Here is a 19,132-nt window from a genome sequence, read left to right as displayed (position 1 = left end):
AATTTCACAAAAAGGACACCATGCTGATAAAGCAATCACTGGCATTTTCCCATTTTTTCTTAATTCCTTCAGAAATCTGACCCTAACACAAATTTCCATAGTTCTGTGTATTTGTCTTGAAGCTGTCCATTTAAGATGTTCAGCTCCTTTGCTGTTGTTTCTAGGAGACTGTGAAAAAAAGTTTACATGGGACAAACAAAATGAAAATGCCTTAAGCCAGAGCACACACCATCCATTTCAGGCTATTTACAATTCTGTCTCATGTGAAGAAAGCTTTGGGATATTCTCAGAGCTACCCACTGATATCTCTATTACAGCTCGTGAATAACAATTCACTTGGATTTATTATGCAATCTTTAAATTTCTTCTAAATCTACTTTAAGGGTAATTTATTTATTGGATTGTATAAAAGGATAAAGGGATGTATGTATGTATAACTTTATTTATAAAGCACTTTAAGGACACACAGCACTGCACAATCTGACGATATACACAATTACACATAGGGAGGACAAGTGTCATAATAAATACAATAAATAAGTATAAATACAGAGATATTAAGTGCCATATGGTATGAGACAGTAGGAAGGAAGTCCCTGTCCCGTAGAGCTTACAATCTAAGTCCTGATAACTGCCTGGGCTATGCACATACAACTTACTAAAATGTTTTTTTCATGTCAATTCATAAAACCTTTAACAAAATAATTTCTTAAAGGATAATTAAACATTAAAGTGTATAGTTAAAACATACTTTTCTCAAGATCCATCTATCTACTATCCTTCCCAGCCAGGTCATAGCCCAATACCAATGCATTTCCAACTTTGAGGGATCTCTATAAACAGGTATCATAATAGAGAAATACTGCATTGAAACTCTGTATTCGAAAAATTAGTCAAACTAAAATGAAACATGCGTTGGGCCTTAACATCAAATAATAAGAAAGGCATGTATCTGAGATAAATAAATAAGCCATTGGCCTCTTTAATAAATCCAGCTATTACTATTTGCTTCAGAAAGAAGAGCATGACGTTACCATCGCCCACAAGGCTTCCCACATTAATATTATGTGTACTTCCTGAAGAACATTTATTATGAAAAAGCACTAGCAGTCAAATAGCCTATGGATCTATGCTTCTTCCACTGCCATAGCCTGTCCCTTCAGTGAAAATTGATGGCATCAAATGGAAACATAAATAAATACATTTAACTGCCTAAGATTGATGATGCTATATGCGCATGGTTTTTTCCTACAAGGTTATATTTTGCCTAAGTAGAATCCATTCTTGTAGCTGAAAAAGCAGATTTACCATTTTATCTCATCAAAATGATAACAAGACTGCATATGTTTTAAACTGAGCCATTTTAAAGATGGCCGTCACCCTGATCAAAAGCTGGAGCTGACAGTTGCCATGGAAATGTTTGAAGCAGTTGTCTAAGGTATTGCCTCAAATTAAGATTATAAATATTCAGATGTCAAAATGGTTTCATGCCAAAAGATTGAAAAGATGGCATGAAAAATTATGTTTTCTTTTTGGGTTAAAAATGAATTTGAAAACCCTCTTGCAATGAAGTGTCTATTTTGTTTATTCTTTTTAGAGCTTGGTTGCCCAAAGAGACATAAACAACTGCCCACAGTGCTGTAGAAATATAGGCAGCAATAAACCAACATAGGCAGTCCTAGTGAAACCAAACACCACATAACTTACTTGCAAATGAAAGATGAGCTCTTTGACTTAGAATGGCACCAAATTTGTTCAAAGCCAAACACTGATAAAATCCTTCATCAGATTGATCTCCTTTCCTGCCCTCTGCCTCACGGATGTACAAGGATCCATTGTGTAATGTGGATATCCGTTCATTCTCAGAAATCTTTACTCCGTTCTTCATCCACGTGACTGTTATTGGAGCTTCTCCATTAGCCAGGCAGTCTAAAACCACTGAATCTCTCCGTAAAATGATTACATCTTGAGGTTCTTTAACAAACATCAGATCACTAAAACACAAAATCCCTACAAAGAAGGAGAAAATTTGCACCCAATTAGATAATATTAACAATCAAGATAAATATGTAAACTATCTTTGATTAAGGTATTTGCTTTTTAAGTGGTAACCATAGCAGTCAAAAAATTAACATACTCGTGAAGATGAGGCTGGAAATTTTTTCAAAAATGTCCAACCTACAGCTGCAGTTGCACTACAACACCCAGCAGTGCTAGATAATCAGGAAGACTGGAAATTAGGTAGATGAGCAAAGTTGCGCTTTTTTTTTTTTTTTTTTTTTTATTCTTTTGCACATATATATAAGTAGTTGGACATAGATAACATGCTATAGTGCATATACTGAAAATGTCTTGTTACACAATATTATATGCTTAACCTCCCAGGCCAATGTAATTCTGCCCTACCATACATACATATTAAGGAATGAAATTGCTACTGTATGATTATTACTATTGTTATTATTATCAACACATATTTACAAAGCACCAACATATTTTGCAGTGCTGTACAATAAATGCTTGTATAAATGTAACATACAGTTTTACATGCAAAGCAACCAATTTCCCATACAAAAGGTTAAAAGGGCCCTGCCCTGCTTACTCTGCACCTACTAAAACACTTAGTTCCCAAAAGATGTTTGCTTGCTTTATTCCCAATTTATGTAGCAACAAAGCTTCATGGGTGCCTACAAAAAGTCTGAGAACAAAAACTTTGGAAGATGAAAAACGCAAAAGTGAAGGTTCCCCATCATTAACAACGTCCCAAGGTTTAAATCTGTCGGTTAATTTTACAAGCTTGTCACACAGATCCTAAACAGGGAAAGTCATAAAGGCTTGATTTTTACAAGAAATCATTAACATCCCCTTCGTTTTATGAACAAGCAGGTTCTCCAGCCCTAGGGAGTTTTCAGATTTCTACGCCCAACCCCTGTGAGTTCACCTTAAAGTGACAACTGGGACATATTTGTACATTCCACATATTACAAATGCACACACTCTTTCAGTTTATACAGATCTTCCCCTTAAAAACTGCAGTTTTACATACTTTTTTGTTCTGGTATTAAACACATGCAATCGCACTTTTACTTTCTTTTGCATCTGTCCATCTGTTAGGCAGCCTTTAAAACCTTTCACTTGCTCAATTTACTTCATTTCTCCTTTTCAACAGATACATTTAGGATATGGACAATGCAACTTCCTAATATTTGTGACTCTTGCTGCTAAATCACAGTGGGATAGGGATTAAGAAACCTTTATTTGGACGTTTGTGTATTGCCAACTGTTACAGAAATGCGGAACTAATTGGTTACTTACTGTCTCATGCAGTGGGGATTGCTTAATTACCCAATACACATTTTGTTGTGGAAGGAAAAAACTGCTCTGTCAAGGAAGTGCTGTGCCTTTTCTAACCATACAAACCCATTCTGCTTTCCTAATCCATCACAGAGCAAGATGAAAAGAAAAGAGAAAACATTTGCAGAATCTCACCCCCAGGATAAAATCTCTGTTGCCATACCTTTAATCAGTCTCTTTAATCTTTGTTTAGAGCATTAAGGCTTAAGGTGACATATATCAATGGGTTTTAGACTTCACCCCATTATCAATTGATTTCTTAGATCAGGATCAATAACTCAACTCTGAAAGCCCCCTTGTAATCTGAGATATTTTACAACAGATAGTGTGCTGTGGGTAAACAACATTTTCAAGCAGTTTCGCTGTAAAAGCTAAAGATGTGTAAAATCCATTACAAACAAGCTTTATCTGATCTCAATTCCCAGCCTCAGCCCATCAACCAATCTCATCCGTATCACTTTATATTACTGGCTACTGAGATTGCTATACCCCAAATACAGAACGTCCCTTTCATAAAATTAAGCACTCCCTGGGGTTCCTAGGAAGAGAATAGATCTTACATTCAGATAGTTTGGCAATCAAATCAGTTATCCGTCATCAAATAAAAAAACAAATACCAACAGAATCATGATTAAATAAATCCTTGCCAATGTAGTAAATTCCCTTTCTGATAAGTAGAAGCTTAGCACAGCATGTCTACTTACTTTTGTAACCTTAAGTTATACAATGTAACATCCAAAGCAAGAGGAAACTGTTCACACTAACACACAATGAACACTTCTTGTGATATGAACAAGAGGAGCTATTGCTTTTTTATTTTTGTTGAGCTTATACATTAATGGAATTCATTTTCTGACTACAAGTATCCACAGCATCAATTACGGTCCTTAAAGTGTTTATATGACAACAAGAAATTTTGTGGAAGGAAATTGTATAAAAAAATAATGAACCAATGTAAACAAAGACATTTAAAATATGCTATATCAAAAGCATGGAGCAATCACAGGCCTTGCATAATCCTATAGTGCAAAACAAAAGAATTATAATGTATTAAATATTTTGGGTTCCCTTCAGGTCATCCAAGGCCTGCAAATACTGAGTTAACTAAAATGCACTAATAATAGCTTAGCTTTAAGCAGGCGTATAAAATAAAGACAATTACACATCCACATCATTTATGGTGGCACAACTGGGCCAAGAAAAATTATAAAGGATTTGTAGAGATCTTTCCTGCTGGGTGTATAACTCATCGGAGCAGTTATTTACAAGTTACAACCAACTGAACTACATCATATTTGTATATCTCTATAAATTCCTTTAAAAGGATAGCAAATTTGGAACTCCATCATGACACTGTAAAGGTTTAAACCCCCTAGTCATTATAGGAATCAAGTGATAGTAAAGAAGAAGCTGGAATAAATAGAAATATATATCTGGCTTATCAAGCTGGGGAAGGAATCCCAATGGAATAAAGCCAATATTCTCATAAGCTTTAGCAGTACCCACATTTAATAGGAATGGTTTGTTGAAGAATTTATTAATGTCACTAATTTAAGACAAGCAGACAAGCATTTTCATTATCTCCTACATAAAATGACCCTTGCCAATAGCATCACTGTATTTAGCAGCATGAGCTGTTTGCTGGGTAATATCTATGTTATAGCAATCAGGGATATGCAAAAAGCTTTGCCAACATAAGTGGGATTTAAAACAAATAGTGAATAAATACGAACTGCTTTTGAATTGTGGCATTTAACAAAACCAAACTTTATAAAACTGGCTTCAGTGAGGGCCAACATGAACCGTTGTTGAACTACAAGTCTCAACTAGCAACAACCGGGGGGGATTTTGGCATAAACAGGGCGCACAGAGCGCACAGAGCGCATCAGTACGGCATATACAGTATACAGGATAGATGGCTGAGGTGCGTACTACACAGCGCAGCCGGGATTCCACTCAATCGGACAGAGAGCACTGCGGGGCTTCCATTGCATTGGATAGGGCGCTTTGCGCTTTCCCTATGTATTGGTCACTGCAAGTGACTACAGAAGGTCGCGGCTTCCTTCCCCCACAGCAGCCAGAGGAGACCGTTCACACAGGGCAAGCGACACCGGTTACTTTCAATCCGCACTTCTCCCAAACCAACTTTCCTTCACAAATCCCATTTAGCACTTACCTGGGAGGCTGAACAGGGTTACCCAATAGAGTACCCCGTGGGGAAGTCGCCTTCTGCAAGCCGCCATTTATTGAGGTCCTTCTGGCATACTAGAGTCCTGACACTTGCGACTCTCTTTGCCTCTGTGACTCGCACAAGGATCTTCCGAGCCCTTCGGGGACTTTTTTTTCCTAGAGCTCCTGCGCAGGCACACGAGTCAGAAGAAGGCGGAGGGAGAACAGAACGAGAGAGATAGGGGGAAGCCGGACAGTGGGACAGGGAAGCCTTGGAGTGGCCGGGACTACATAGTGCATCCTGTTGTGTAGCCAGGAGGGGGGGCAGGGCTGAGGTATGCGCTGTGTGTCCCAGCACAGGGCATGGGGTCAGAGGTTGGCTGAGTTCTGTGCGGTGCCATCCTCCCCCACACGCTCCGTACTGGGACAGTGCAATGCCCCTCACTTCCCTTGCAGCCCCATGGCGTGTGTGACGGCAATCTGGGGATGCCATGTGCTTCTTTTCATGTGTTATAGCTACAAAGCTCGCTTGCATTGTAAATGCTGCAGGACATCGGTCCACATCCCTTGTGTCTGTTACCCTTTGGTGCTTAATTGCATATACTGTATGTATTATTGATGTTCTGTTTAACTGTATTGTGTTTTGCCATGATAACACTCTTGAATTGTCGAATTGAAAAAAGACAAACCCACTTTGATTGTAGGCAGATAGCAGCAATGAAGAGGTTAATCCTTTGCCCGTTCTGCTTGTCAGGAACCTATTAGTGCTGTACAGGCGATACATGTCCAAAAAAGCGGTGCTTAGTACTTCTTATTTGTCCAATGTGTAAATGACTTGAGAGCTAAGTGGGTTTCTGAAGGTGGCCCTGCCAAGCTAGGTCTGTGTAAGTACATGGCTGCCAAAGAGTTAATGGAGCTGTGCAGTGGGCAGTGGAAGTGTTAAAGGATGGGGTTAGCCTGGTGTGTATATTCTGCACAGTTGGAAGGGACTGTAAAGGAGCCGCAGTGACTGGGGTTTCCCTTGTGGCAATGAAGCTGATTCAGAAATCTGTGTACAGGGATTGCTGCTGGCTAATTTCATGGAAATGAGATAGTTTGTCCTGTACACCGAAACCAGTCAGTAATATTGTCGCTTACCAAAACCCCAGCGCCTCTTGCCATAATAATATTTCATGGGATTCCCAAGTCAGATACATATTTATTTTTGCTGGTGGCTGGACGAGCTACAACTGCACCTTCTTATCATACCAGTATTTACCTCATTATCTGTATTATGGATCTTACCTGTGATTATCATGAACAATGTACTGTGATCGTACTGTACATGTTCTGTTATAGGAAAGAGCAAAACCAAGCTTTCTCATACACTAGGGGACTTCTTTAGAACTTCTTGGAAACTAATACCCATTACTTTGTTGACATTACTTTTGTTTTATAAATAGATACATATTTTGAAGAACGGACTGAATTGTTTCAGGGATTCTCAGTGCATGTGTGGCTGCCTGTGTACGTTGGGAATAAAAGTTGAAGAGCAAGAGAAGCAAAGGCTAAACATAAGCTAAGGACCCTAATAACTACAGATTTGTTTATAAGCCGCCACGCTCTCCTGCTTTCTAAACTAAAATGTTTTACATAATGTGGCTCTGCTAACTTTAAATATAAATTTGAAACCCCAAATAGGTTACACACAGAACTGAATATAATTTTTTTTTAAATAAACAAACAATATATATAAGCATTTAAAGGGATAAAAACATTTGTAATTATAAAGAAATCAGTTTTCTATATATATATATATACATATTTGTGAGGCATCTGTTTGTGATACATGACAAATATTGACAGACTTGTTTTAACAGTGCTGGCAGGGCAAAATAAAGAATTCTTTATTCAAAATTCTATTGTTTGCAAGACTGTTAATAGAAATAAATAGCAGAATGGAAGAAGTAAGCCAGCCAATAGGATTTCGACTACACAGGGCTCTTTAGGTCACAGCCTGACCTAGGGAAGCCTATGGCGGGCATCACTGAAAGGGAAACTGTCATCCCTTTGTGAAAAATTGCTGGTCTGCTTCAAATAGACACAGACCAAACAATTTGTCCTGGTGTCCCCAGACAGATGTAATAGTGGTCACCCAGTGTCCCCTTCAACAGTATTTCCGTTTGCACAGTCATCTGTGAGCCCAGGCTTCCAAACTTGAGCTCTCACTAGCAGAATGACTGCACATCAGTGGATGAACATTTAGGTATTACACCTATACATTCTCTACTTTTTACCAGCCCCTGGGGTGCAGATGCACAAAGACTGCATCCAAATATGCAAGTATCACTTGAGGTACTTGCTGAGGAACAGTGCATGTGCCGTTCCTTGAACACATTTTTTATCTCAGGAAATGCCAACGCACAGATGCCTAATGCTGGCTGGTATATAGGCAGCGCTGAATATCAGATGAGTGAAGCATACTCCCATTAAGGTGGACATACACAGGCTACTAAAAGCTCTTATTGGCCCATGCATGGGGCCTGCTGACAAGCCTGCCTAACCTATATCTGGCGAAAATCAGAAACTAAAGCTAATCCATGTTTGGTTCTTGTGAGATAGATTACCAGTGCACCTATAATCCCCCTGCATAATGTACTTCTGCTAAAAAAGCAGCAACACAAATTACAAATTAAACAAATAACAGATATTTCTTGATTTAAACTTAAACCCTATTCATTGAACGACTGTTAAAGGAGGAGGTACACTGTCAATGTACTGGTTGTGAATTGTGAATTTGTGATTTGCAAGACTGAAAACTGGGAGTTCAAAGTAATCATTTAATACAAGTAATGTTAAAAGTAATTTTTTCTCTGACACAGGGCTGTATTTTTGTGCAGTGCCACCCTAGGCACTGGATCAAACCGCCCCCACCTTTGGTGATCTGCCCCCTGCGCGGTACAGTTTGCATACTTCGCATGCGCTGATCGCTGCTGGATTTAACTGCAAGACTCCATTAGCATCAGGATTTTTTAAAAATATAGGTACTCTTGGGTTGCTACTCTAGGCACAGGCTCACAGATCTTGATAAATAAAAACAGCCCTGCTCTGACCAGTGGCGTAACGAAGTGCTTCTGGGCCCCCACGCAAAATATCTTGGGAGGGCCCAGCAAGCAATCTAATCTATGTGATTTCCCCCCTGTGCATCTCACGTGTGTTGTGCCTGCTCTGGAAGGCAGTGGGAGCACATATTCTTTGTAGAAAACTGGCTATATAGGAAGCTACCCTGCGGTCTGGGACCCCCTGTCCCCCTAGCCCCCCATGCAACTGCAGGGTCTGCTTCCTCTATAGTTACACCACTGGCTCTGACACTGAACAAGGCAGCTTCTGCCAATTCATGTGAAAAACAGGAGACATTGCTATGAGATCCAGCTAGATGAGTTGCACTAGTTGTACATTATTTAAATGCAGTTTGGAATCCACAAAGCCCAGCAATTTAGCCCAGCATAATATGAACAGGGGAATTAAAGGAGGAAACAAATCATATACAGCAGGGCACTCTGTTAGCATTGTAATCTTGCTATCTGGGGCAATTAAAGAGTTAAAGGCACCTTTTTATTGTTAAAAATGCTCCTGACAGGCAAGTTTTTACAAATAGGGAATATATAGAACTTCTGAAAATACCCTAGGATGCTCCAGTTCAATATTTCATCTATTTCTGCCTCTATTTGTGTTGGTTTTTGTTGTAAAACCACCCCTTTTATCTGATATGTCAAATGTTCTGCACATTTCCATTACTATGGACATTGGTAATCCTAGCCCTGTGGGGTTTCCTTTGATGTACACATTCCATTTTTTGTGCAGCTGAAATGGAGAGCATTTGGCTTTCTGCACCACACTGGTTGCCAAACTCTGCCTTTCAGCCTCTCATAATTAAAATATTGCAAGGTCTTCTTTTTTTTACTGCTTCTTGGGTGACCAATCCATTTGCACTAAAACAGTACTCTCACAGCAGGATGCCCAAAGGTACATTATCGCCACATGGTTAACTTAGACCGAGGATGTGAGAATCCAATCGCAGTTCTGTCCTCACACAGGATGATTAATAGTGTTGTTGTCGCTCAGGTCCACTGAGCCACATTTGGCCACCCGCAAGATATGATTGGGCTAAACAATATCACAAACATATACTGAAGTCATACATTGGTATCTGCAATTGGTTTTATTGATTTTTTAGTAGACTTAAGGTATGGAGATCCAATTTACGGAAAGACCCCTTATCTAGAATACCCTTGGTCCCAAGCATTCTGGATAATGAGTCCTATACCTGTACTGGTTTTGAGGAATTATAACTCACAGCATACCACCTACCCTCCACAGCTGGAGGGCCATATGTTGCATATGATACATACTGTATTGGGATGGGGAAATTAGGTAGAGGTAGATCAGACATTCTTTATTCCTATTATTTACCCTCAGTTTGGTAACAAGGGATAAGGAATGTGGGTAGACAGAGGATGATTATTTAGGTCCAGACTAGCAATCTGGGGATTTTGGCAAATGCCAGAGGGACTGCTGTAAAATGCTATCAACAGTCACTATTTAGTGAGCTTGTAGGGGGCTGTTTGAGCCTCTGTTTACTTGAAATGGCAGGGGCCTATATTTAATCCCAGTTCAGACCTACAATTAAGGATGATCATGCATTGCTTTGTTCTGATTATATATCCACTAAATAACCACTTAAAAAATAAAATTTAAAGACAGATTCTGACCTGTTATTGATATGTTTGAACAAAGATAGAAAGATTTTTGCCAGGTTTCACCATGGGCACAAAGAAAATGTTGTGGGAAAAAAGTTGTGAGGTAGCCATGAAAAATATCTATTGTGCCTTCATTGCATTTTGAAAATTTTTGCAGTTTCGCAAATTTTCCAGCAAAGTGAAATGGCACAGATTCACTCATCACTACTTAGGTTCGTCGCGGATTCCCATTTAGTACAGAGATTTTCTGATGGAGCTGCTTTGTTTTTTTGGAGGAGTAATGCATAGAGAATGCAAATTAAGCCTTAAGTGGCAGACTTATTAAGATAAGATAGCAAATGATTTTACCCCCATTTTAATTTTTACCAGATTTTTCTTTTTTTCCAGTCCCCTGAAAAACATAAAATCGGGGTTTAACTGTATTAAGTACATTGCAACATCATTTACAAATAGGTAGCTATTTTCCTTCTCTGCAAGGTCCATGACACAAAGGCACAAGTGACCCTTGACTTTTTTTTTTTCAGGGCACCGATTACTTGTCCAAAATCACCCATTGAGATACTGACCAACTGGGGATAAACTACAACATGGACAATGGCCCTTGAATGCTTGGTTTAAACATTGCATTGGGGGTAATATTTGCATAGCAAGTTGGAGCAATATTTTTCGCATAGTGGCAGCCCCTTTGAAATTTTGTGATCTAAAAAGTGTCACCATGAATGCATGAATACAAATTGTTTTGATTTCATGAAAAAAAAATTCAGGAAGAAAATTCATGCTCTAATTAAGATCTGGATTTTTGAGTTTGCAAAATGCATTTTGTGTTTCCATACGTACTGATTGCAAGCAGTGCACCTTAGGTGGCAAGTATTGCCAACAAAATCAACCAAGAGGCAACAAAAGGTTATTGCATAGTGGATAGCAGCTAAATCTTCCTTGAAGAAAGCAGACAGTGTGAGAATTTACAGCTTGCTGCTTTCACCAGTCCAAAGCTGCTCTTGTGCTGCTGTCAAGGAACAATTTACTGTCATTTAAACAATTGCTGCTGCAAAATCAGCTTGACGCTTATACATGGGCATTCCTTGTGTGTTTTAACAAAAGTAAAATAACATGTGAGATGCAGGTTTGAGCACACATAAATAGATAAGCTAAATTATTTCATTTTATTAGTCACAAGGCAACATTTTTGACACCTCGATTTACCTTACCATTTAGTGTGAAGAGAAAGTATGTTTAAAAAATCCAGGACTGGATCAATATCATCCTAATGATATGGAGATAGTTGACATATATGTGTATTTTAGGTTGGCATTGGACATGTTCATTACATGTGAAAAATAGAGAAATTAATGTTGAACTCACAAAGATGCAATTACATCTGTAAAAAAACACATATAAATTTAACATATGCAATTTCTATACATTTAGCATGCTTCTCAGTAAGTTATTTTGGGCAGGGCGCTCTTTACTTCTTTTCAGTTACTGGTTGTTTTTTATATTTAATCTGTATGTTCAGAACTAAAAAAAAATGTGTGCTTTATTAATACATGTTAATTATTAATAAAATTATTATTATTATTGATTTGAGACTCACACTAGTTGAGGTCAGTCCTTAGAAATTTTGTTTTATAGTTGTCTTATGCATAGCTTTCGCTCTTATAAAAGCACATAAGGTGAAACACGCACATCATGTGAAACGCATGGAGCTCTAAACTGTGACAAGAGTGACAAACATTTGGCAGAAGGCTCCAAACTGAATGAGAGATTTCCATTAGAGGTGTACTAACCTGGAATACTGGGGGATACCCTGGATGAGGTAACATATAAACAGGGCTGCTCCTGCCATGAGGCAAGGTGAGAGCTGAGGTGAGTAATAGCGTTCTCTGCACTAGTGACGCTGGCCCTGCCCGTGGAGCTGGTAAGGGGGGGGGGGGGGCAGCAGCAGCCCGAGAAACATTGCTGTATATAAAGTATATAGCATCTTTTTTTGCTGTTGGTATAAACAACCTTGCACCACTCTGACAGTAAAATCTTGAGTAAATGCTTCTATGTTATGTACACAACATACCCCCATATGTAACTTTGCCCAGGTACAGTAAAGACATAAACGAGCATATTTCAGCTGCCAATTCAGGTCCTTCAGACCGATTTGGCAACTTATCTGCCTATGTTTGGGCACCCAGGACAGGCCTATCCGATCGATATCTGGCCTAAAATTGGCCAGATCTTGATCGGGCAGGTTTGATTTTTCCGTCGGATCGGGGACTGCATCCGTACGTTGATGTGGTCCTCGATTCTATGGCCCGATGTTGTAATTTGAACATTTGTCCCTAGGGTAGGTGGGATCTTACTGTGTAGGCCACCTTAACTCAAAGCAGCCAATGAGATGCTTTTAAACAGATGACCAGTAAATACTTTAATTGGTATATGTGTTTAGACTAATAGAAAATGTTGTGCTTTTTTTTTCAAGTTTCTCCATAATCCTTATGCAATATCTTTAATAAAACTGCCCCATAGAGTACTGATGATTAAGGATGCACCGAATACACTATTTTGGAATTCAAGAGAATCCCGAAACCTTCATGAAGGATTTGGTCATTAAGAAATGACCAAAAAAAAGTGTTGCTAGAATTTTTTTTTTCACTTGCTTTCTCTCAGACTTACTTTTACTCTCCAGGCAGCATTTTTATTTCACATGAAGACTCTTGAAAAAAAAGTTCTTTACAAGTTTGCCATAAGCTTTTATTGTGAGCATTTAGCAAGAGCTTGTTGAGATTTTTTTTTTACTGTCTTTCACCTGGTTACAATGAATATTTAGTTGATTTTTAAAAAACTTCTACATATCTATCCTATGGGGAAGACTGCATTTTATTCTCTGCAAGTGATGCTGAAGTAGGTAGCTATCCTTTTTCAAGGAGGAAAATCTCTGCATTTATCGAGTAAATTCATTCTTTGTATTTGTACACAAGCAATATCCTGTGGCACATGAAAGTGCTATACTAAACAAATTGGGATTTGACCAGTGGCGGCAATCTAACAAATAAAGTGGTATGCATTTGGTGCATTTTTATTATATTTTTTAATGGTTCAGAATATTCATACTGCTAATGAGCAGGTTGTACAGTATAACAATAAAGGAAAAACACAGATGCTCCTTAGGGGACTCATTTACTGTAGAACTCCTGCTTGCCACCTGGTGCACACATTTAATTGTAAGTAAAGTAAGTGTAACTTAATGAAAGCAGGCCATAGATCACATGTCCAAAAAAATGCCAGATCACACTGTCCCAAATCAAAAATTGTACAATAAAACAAACTGCAGCTGAGCAATGTATCTTCCCCAAAATTCTGTACATCTTGCTTTTGATATTTCAAAATTATGAGAATAAATTTCCATTGGATTTTTTTTCCTTGACATTTTGAAAGAGAAAGGCTAATAAAGCTGGCTTATGCACAGTGATGGCACTGAGGTGTAAGTATTAGAGTGGACAAAGGGTAGAGAACTGGTAACATGATGCAATAAGGGAAAGATAATGTTAGTATTTACATCAGAAGTATCTTGAATCTTTGGGCTGAGATATGAGGGCTCATTTACTACCGCAACAGTAGTTGCAGTCGGGCAAAAAAAGGCAGTTTTTGCAAGAATTGGCAGCATTCATAATAGGTACTTTTGTACCCGCTGATCCTCATACTTCCACACAGTTGCACTGAGTGTGTTTGTTTGTCCCACCCTTAAAGCAATACCGTCATGGGAAAACATGTTTTTTTCAAAACACATCCGTTAATAGAGCTTCTCCAGCAGAATCCTGCATTGAAATCCATTTTTTAAAAACACAAACAGATTTTTTTATATATTTTGAAATTTCACATGGGGCTAGCTGTGTTCTTCATTTCCCAGGGTGCCACAGCCATGTGACCTGTGTTTTGATAAACTTCAGTCACACTTTACAGCTGAGCTGCAAGTTGGAATGATATTACCCCCCCCCCCCCAGGAGTAGGAGAAACAATAGGTTACCTCTAATGTGTAGCGCTGGCTCCTTCTGAAAGCTCAGACTCAGGCACAATGCACCGAGATGGCTGCCTACATACCAATATTACAACAACAACAACAACAACAAAAAATAATTTGTTGGTTCAAGAATAAAACTTTAACCCTTTAAGTGCCAAGGGACGTAGATTCTACGTCCCAGGTACCAAGGGACCAAAGTGCCATGGGACGTAGAATCTACGTCCAATGGCACTGTCGGGTTTACAAGCGCTGCGCTCGCTTTTAAAGCAGCGCAGCGCTTGTAAACCCCTCAGATCCCCCTAGGCAACGAGCAATGAAGAACATACTCACCGATCCGGGTCCCCCAGCCGCACCGATCGCGTCGCCAGCCAATGACAGCAGTGGACACGCGTTGATGACGTGTCCACTGCTGTCCCTTTAAATAGCGCCGCCTACTGTCGGCTCCCTCACTCCTGCTGCGCACTTCGGACGAGATGGAGCTCCCCTGCTGCCTTCCTGCTGGATTGATCGCCCCTGATCGTCTGCCTGCCTTGGGTAAGCTGAACTACAACTCTCTACCACTGTTTATTTTGCTTTTTTTTTTTTTTTTGCATTTTTTCTTCTATCTTTGTCATTATTACACTTTTGTACACATACACACTTATTTACAACTTTCCCAAGCACACACAGACACTTACACACACACTTACACTTACACTTTTTTTTTTTTTTTTTTTTCTTTCTTTTCTTTTCTTTCTGTCTTTGCTTTCTTTGGCAGTCTTTTTTTTTACTAAAACTTTATTTCTGATCTTGCTCTATAATTATCTGATTTATTTGGTTGCATTTTAGTGTTTTTTTGGCATTTTCATAATTGATTTCTGTTTTTGAATTATTCTATTGCGCTGTAACTTTTTTTATTGCTATTTGGTGCTGAATTTGCAGTGACGTTGGTGGATCCAGGGCTCTGACCACCGATTTCATTGCAATTATTGTTCTTCTGTTGGTTTAGGTGGTTTTATTGGATTTTACGGTGTTTTATCTTTGCATTGTTCTTTATTGTGTGTTTAGTGCCCCCAAAAAGGTTGCTTTTGCAGTGACATTGGTGGATCCAGGGCTCTTACCGATTTCATTGCAACTATTGTTCTTTGATTGCTTTTAGTGGTTTTATTCCATTTGATTTCAGTTGTTCTAGAAAGGTCCAGAGGTGCTAAGATTGTTCTGGTAGTTTCTATTGCCAAGGGTTAGGCTGATGCCACACGAGGCGTAGGGCTGATTTTTTCAGCAAGTGGAAAAACGCTTGCCGAAAATTCAGCCCTACGCCTGCTACTTGTTCCTGCACCCGAATGAATGGGATACGCTCGGGTGCAGGCACGTGTAGCCGATATACGCATGAAAACGCGAGACTTTGCATTCTCACGCGTTTTCATGCGTATATCGGCTACATGTGCCTGCACCCGAGCGTATCCCATTCATTCGGGTGCAGGCAAAAAAAAAGGGGTGCATAGAGTGCAGCCCCAATATTATGCATTTTCAGGTTTGGCGGCCATGTACTTATGTGCAACCAGACATAGGTATCGTTTTATTCAGGGGAACTTGCAGATTGATGGTTAGTAAGTTTTTGGTAGTTGCCATGGAGATTTTGGGGAGAAATCTAGGTTTTTTATCTGGTTTTTCCTTGATTTCTGACCAAAATCTAGGTTTGTATCTGGTTTTTCCTTGATTTCTGACCAAAGCGCTGACTTCTGCAAGGGACTACGGCCGCAATTTTCCATGTAGAAAGAGAATAGTGGCGTCTCTGAATAGCTGAAGGTGTGCACTTTTCGTAAATATATAGATTGTGGGGGTTATCTCACAGGTAGGGGGGGTTAACACTGAAAAACTGCAGGTAGTGCACATAGAGCGCAGCCCCCAAAATTTCAACTGAAATTGCCCTTATGCATTGCCCCTGTTTGGGGGCATTTGGTGGCCACGTCTTTATGTGCACCCATACATATGGGGTATCGTTTTATTCAGGGGAACTTGCAGATTGATGGTTAGTAAGTTTTTGGTAGTTGCCATGGAGATTTTGGGGAGAAATCTAGGTTTGTATCTGGTTTTTCCTTGATTTCTGACCAAAGCGCTAACTTCTGCAAGGGACTGCGGCCACAATTTTCCATGTAGAAAGAGGAGAGTGGCGTCTCTGAATAGCTGAAGGTGTGCACTTTTCAGAAATATATAGTTTGCGGGGGTTATTTCACAGGTATGGGGGTGTTTAGACTAAATAACTGCAGATAGAGCACAGCCCCCCCTTATGCATTGCCCCTGTTTGGGGGCATTTGGTGGCCACGTCTTTATGTGCACCCATACATATGGGGTATCGTTTTATTCAGGGGAACTTGCAAATTGAGGTTTAGTAAGTTTTTGGTAGTTGCCATGGAGATTTTGGGGAGAAATCTAGGTTTTTATCTGGTTTTTCCTTGATTTCTGACCAAAATCTAGGGTTGTATCTGGTTTTTCCTTGATTTCTGACCAAAGCGCTGACTTCTGCAAGGGACTGCGGCCACAATTTTCCATGTAGAAAGAGAAGAGTGGTGTCTCTGAATAGCTGAAGGTGTGCACTTTTCGTAAATATATAGATTGTGGGGGTATCTCACAGGTAGGGGGGGTTATCACTGAAAAACTGCAGGTAGTGCACATAGAGCGCAGCCCCCAAAATTTCAACTAAAATTCCCCTTATGCATTGCCCCTGTTTTGGGGCATTTGGTGGCCACGTCTTTATGTGCACCCATACATATGGGGTATCGTTTTATTCAGGGGAACTTGCAGATTGATGGTTAGTAAGTTTTTGGTAGTTGCCATGGAGATTTTGGGGAGAAATCTAGGTTTGTATCTGGTTTTTCCTTGATTTCTGACCAAAGCGCTAACTTCTGCAAGGGACTGCGGCCACAATTTTCCATGTAGAAAGAGGAGAGTGGTGTCTCTGAATAGCTGAAGGTGTGCACTTTTCAGAAATATATAGTTTGCGGGGGTTATTTCACAGGTATGGGGGTGTTTAGACTAAATAACTGCAGATAGAGCACAGCCCCCCCTTATGCATTGCCCCTGTTTGGGGGCATTTGGTGGCCACGTCTTTATGTGCACCCATACATATGGGGTATCGTTTTATTCAGGGGAACTTGCAAATTGAGGTTTAGTAAGTTTTTGGTAGTTGCCATGGAGATTTTGGGGAGAAATCTAGGTTTTTATCTGGTTTTTCCTTGATTTCTGACCAAAATCTAGGGTTGTATCTGGTTTTTCCTTGATTTCTGACCAAAGCGCTGACTTCTGCAAGGGACTGCGGCCACAATTTTCCATGTAGAAAGAGAAGAGTGGTGTCTCTGAATAGCTGAAGGTGTGCACTTTTCGTAAATATATAGATTGTGGGGGTATCTCACAGGTAGGGGGGGTTATCACTGAAAAACTGCAAGTAGTGCACATAGAGCGCAGCCCCCAAAATTTCAACTGAAATTCCCCTTATGCATTGCCCCTGTTTTGGGGCATTTGGTGGCCACGTCTTTATGTGCACCCATACATATGGGGTATCGTTTTATTCAGAGGAACTTCCAGATTGATGGTTAGTAAGTTTTTGGTAGTTGCCATGGAGATTTTGGGGAGAAATCTAGGTTTGTATCTAGTTTTTCCTTGATTTCTGACCAAAGCGCTAACTTCTGCAAGGGACTGCGGCCACAATTTTCCATGTAGAAAGAGAAGAGTGGTGTCTCTGAATAGCTGAAGGTGTGCACTTTTCGTAAATATATAGATTGTGGGGGTTATCTCACAGGTAGGGGGGGTTAACACTGAAAAACTGCAGGTAGTGCACATAGAGCGCAGCCCCCAAAATTTCAACTGAAATTGCCCTTATGCATTGCCCCTGTTTTTGGGCATTTGGTGGCCACGTCTTTATGTGCACCCATACATATGGGGTATCGTTTCATTCAGGGGAACTTGCAGATTGATGGTTAGTAAGTTTTTGGTAGTTGCCATGGAGATTTTGGGGAGAAATCTAGGTTTGTATCTAGTTTTTCCTTGATTTCTGACCAAAGCGCTGACTTCTGCAAGGGACTACGGCCACAATTTTCCATGTAGAAAGAGAAGAGTGGTGTCTCTGAATAGCTGAAGGTTTGCACTTTTCGTAAATATATAGATTGTGGGGGTTATCTCACAGGTAGGGGGGCTTAACACTGAAAAACTGCAGGTAGTGCACATAGAGCGCAGCCCCCAAAATTTCAACTGAAATTGCCCTTATGCATTGCCCCTGTTTTGGGGCATTTGGTGGCCACGTCTTTATGTGCACCCATACATATGGGGTATCGTTTTATTCAGGGGAACTTGCAGATTGATGGTTAGTAAGTTTTTGGTAGTTGCCATGGAGATTTTGGGGAGAAATCTAGGTTTTTTATCTGGTTTTTCCTTGATTTCTGACCAAAGCGCTGACTTCTGCAAGGGACTGCGGCCACAATTTTCCATGTAGAAAGAGAAGAGTGGTGTCTCTGAATAGCTGAAGGTGTGCACTTTTCAGAAATATATAGTTTGTGGGGGTTATTTCACAGGTAGGGGGGGTTAACACTGAAAAACTGCAGGAAGTGCACATAGAGCGCAGCCCCCACATTTTTAGCTGTAATTGCCCTTGTGCATTGCCCCTGCTTTGGAGTGTTTGGTGCCCATGTCTTTATGTGCACCCATACATATGGGGCATCATTTTATTCAGGAGAAGTTTGTCTTTCAAATATGCCTTTGTTAGAAAATTTTTATGAGATTTTTTTTTGTCAAATCCACATTTGATCATGCGTCCAAGTTTACGTTTTAGAAAAAAAAAAAAAATGTCATAAAAAGTTCCAAATTTCACAATGCACTGACAAAAGGT

General features: G+C 39.8%; 1 protein-coding gene across 2 annotated transcripts in view; it reads right to left on the bottom strand.

The window, feature by feature from the left end:
- The window catches only part of prtg (protogenin), a 72,837-nt gene extending 66,792 nt beyond the window's left edge, over window positions 1-6,045 (bottom strand). The window contains exons 1-2 of one of the 2 annotated variants that reach the window (XM_004912700.4): window positions 5,531-6,045; window positions 1,708-2,010 (exon numbers count right to left, since the gene is read on the bottom strand). In XM_004912700.4, the coding sequence (XP_004912757.1) occupies window positions 1,708-2,010; window positions 5,531-5,597 (370 nt within the window). In that variant the 5' untranslated portion in view covers window positions 5,598-6,045. The remainder of the gene's footprint in view (window positions 1-1,707; window positions 2,011-5,530) is intronic. The other variant, XM_002940254.5, reaches the window with a different exon arrangement.
- Between the last annotated feature and the right edge of the window lie 13,087 nt (window positions 6,046-19,132).

The sequence above is a fragment of the Xenopus tropicalis genome, chromosome 3, assembly GCF_000004195.4.
Source record: "Xenopus tropicalis strain Nigerian chromosome 3, UCB_Xtro_10.0, whole genome shotgun sequence".
NCBI lineage: Eukaryota > Metazoa > Chordata > Amphibia > Anura > Pipidae > Xenopus > Xenopus tropicalis.
This window is presented reverse-complemented; position numbering and strand designations above follow the sequence as displayed.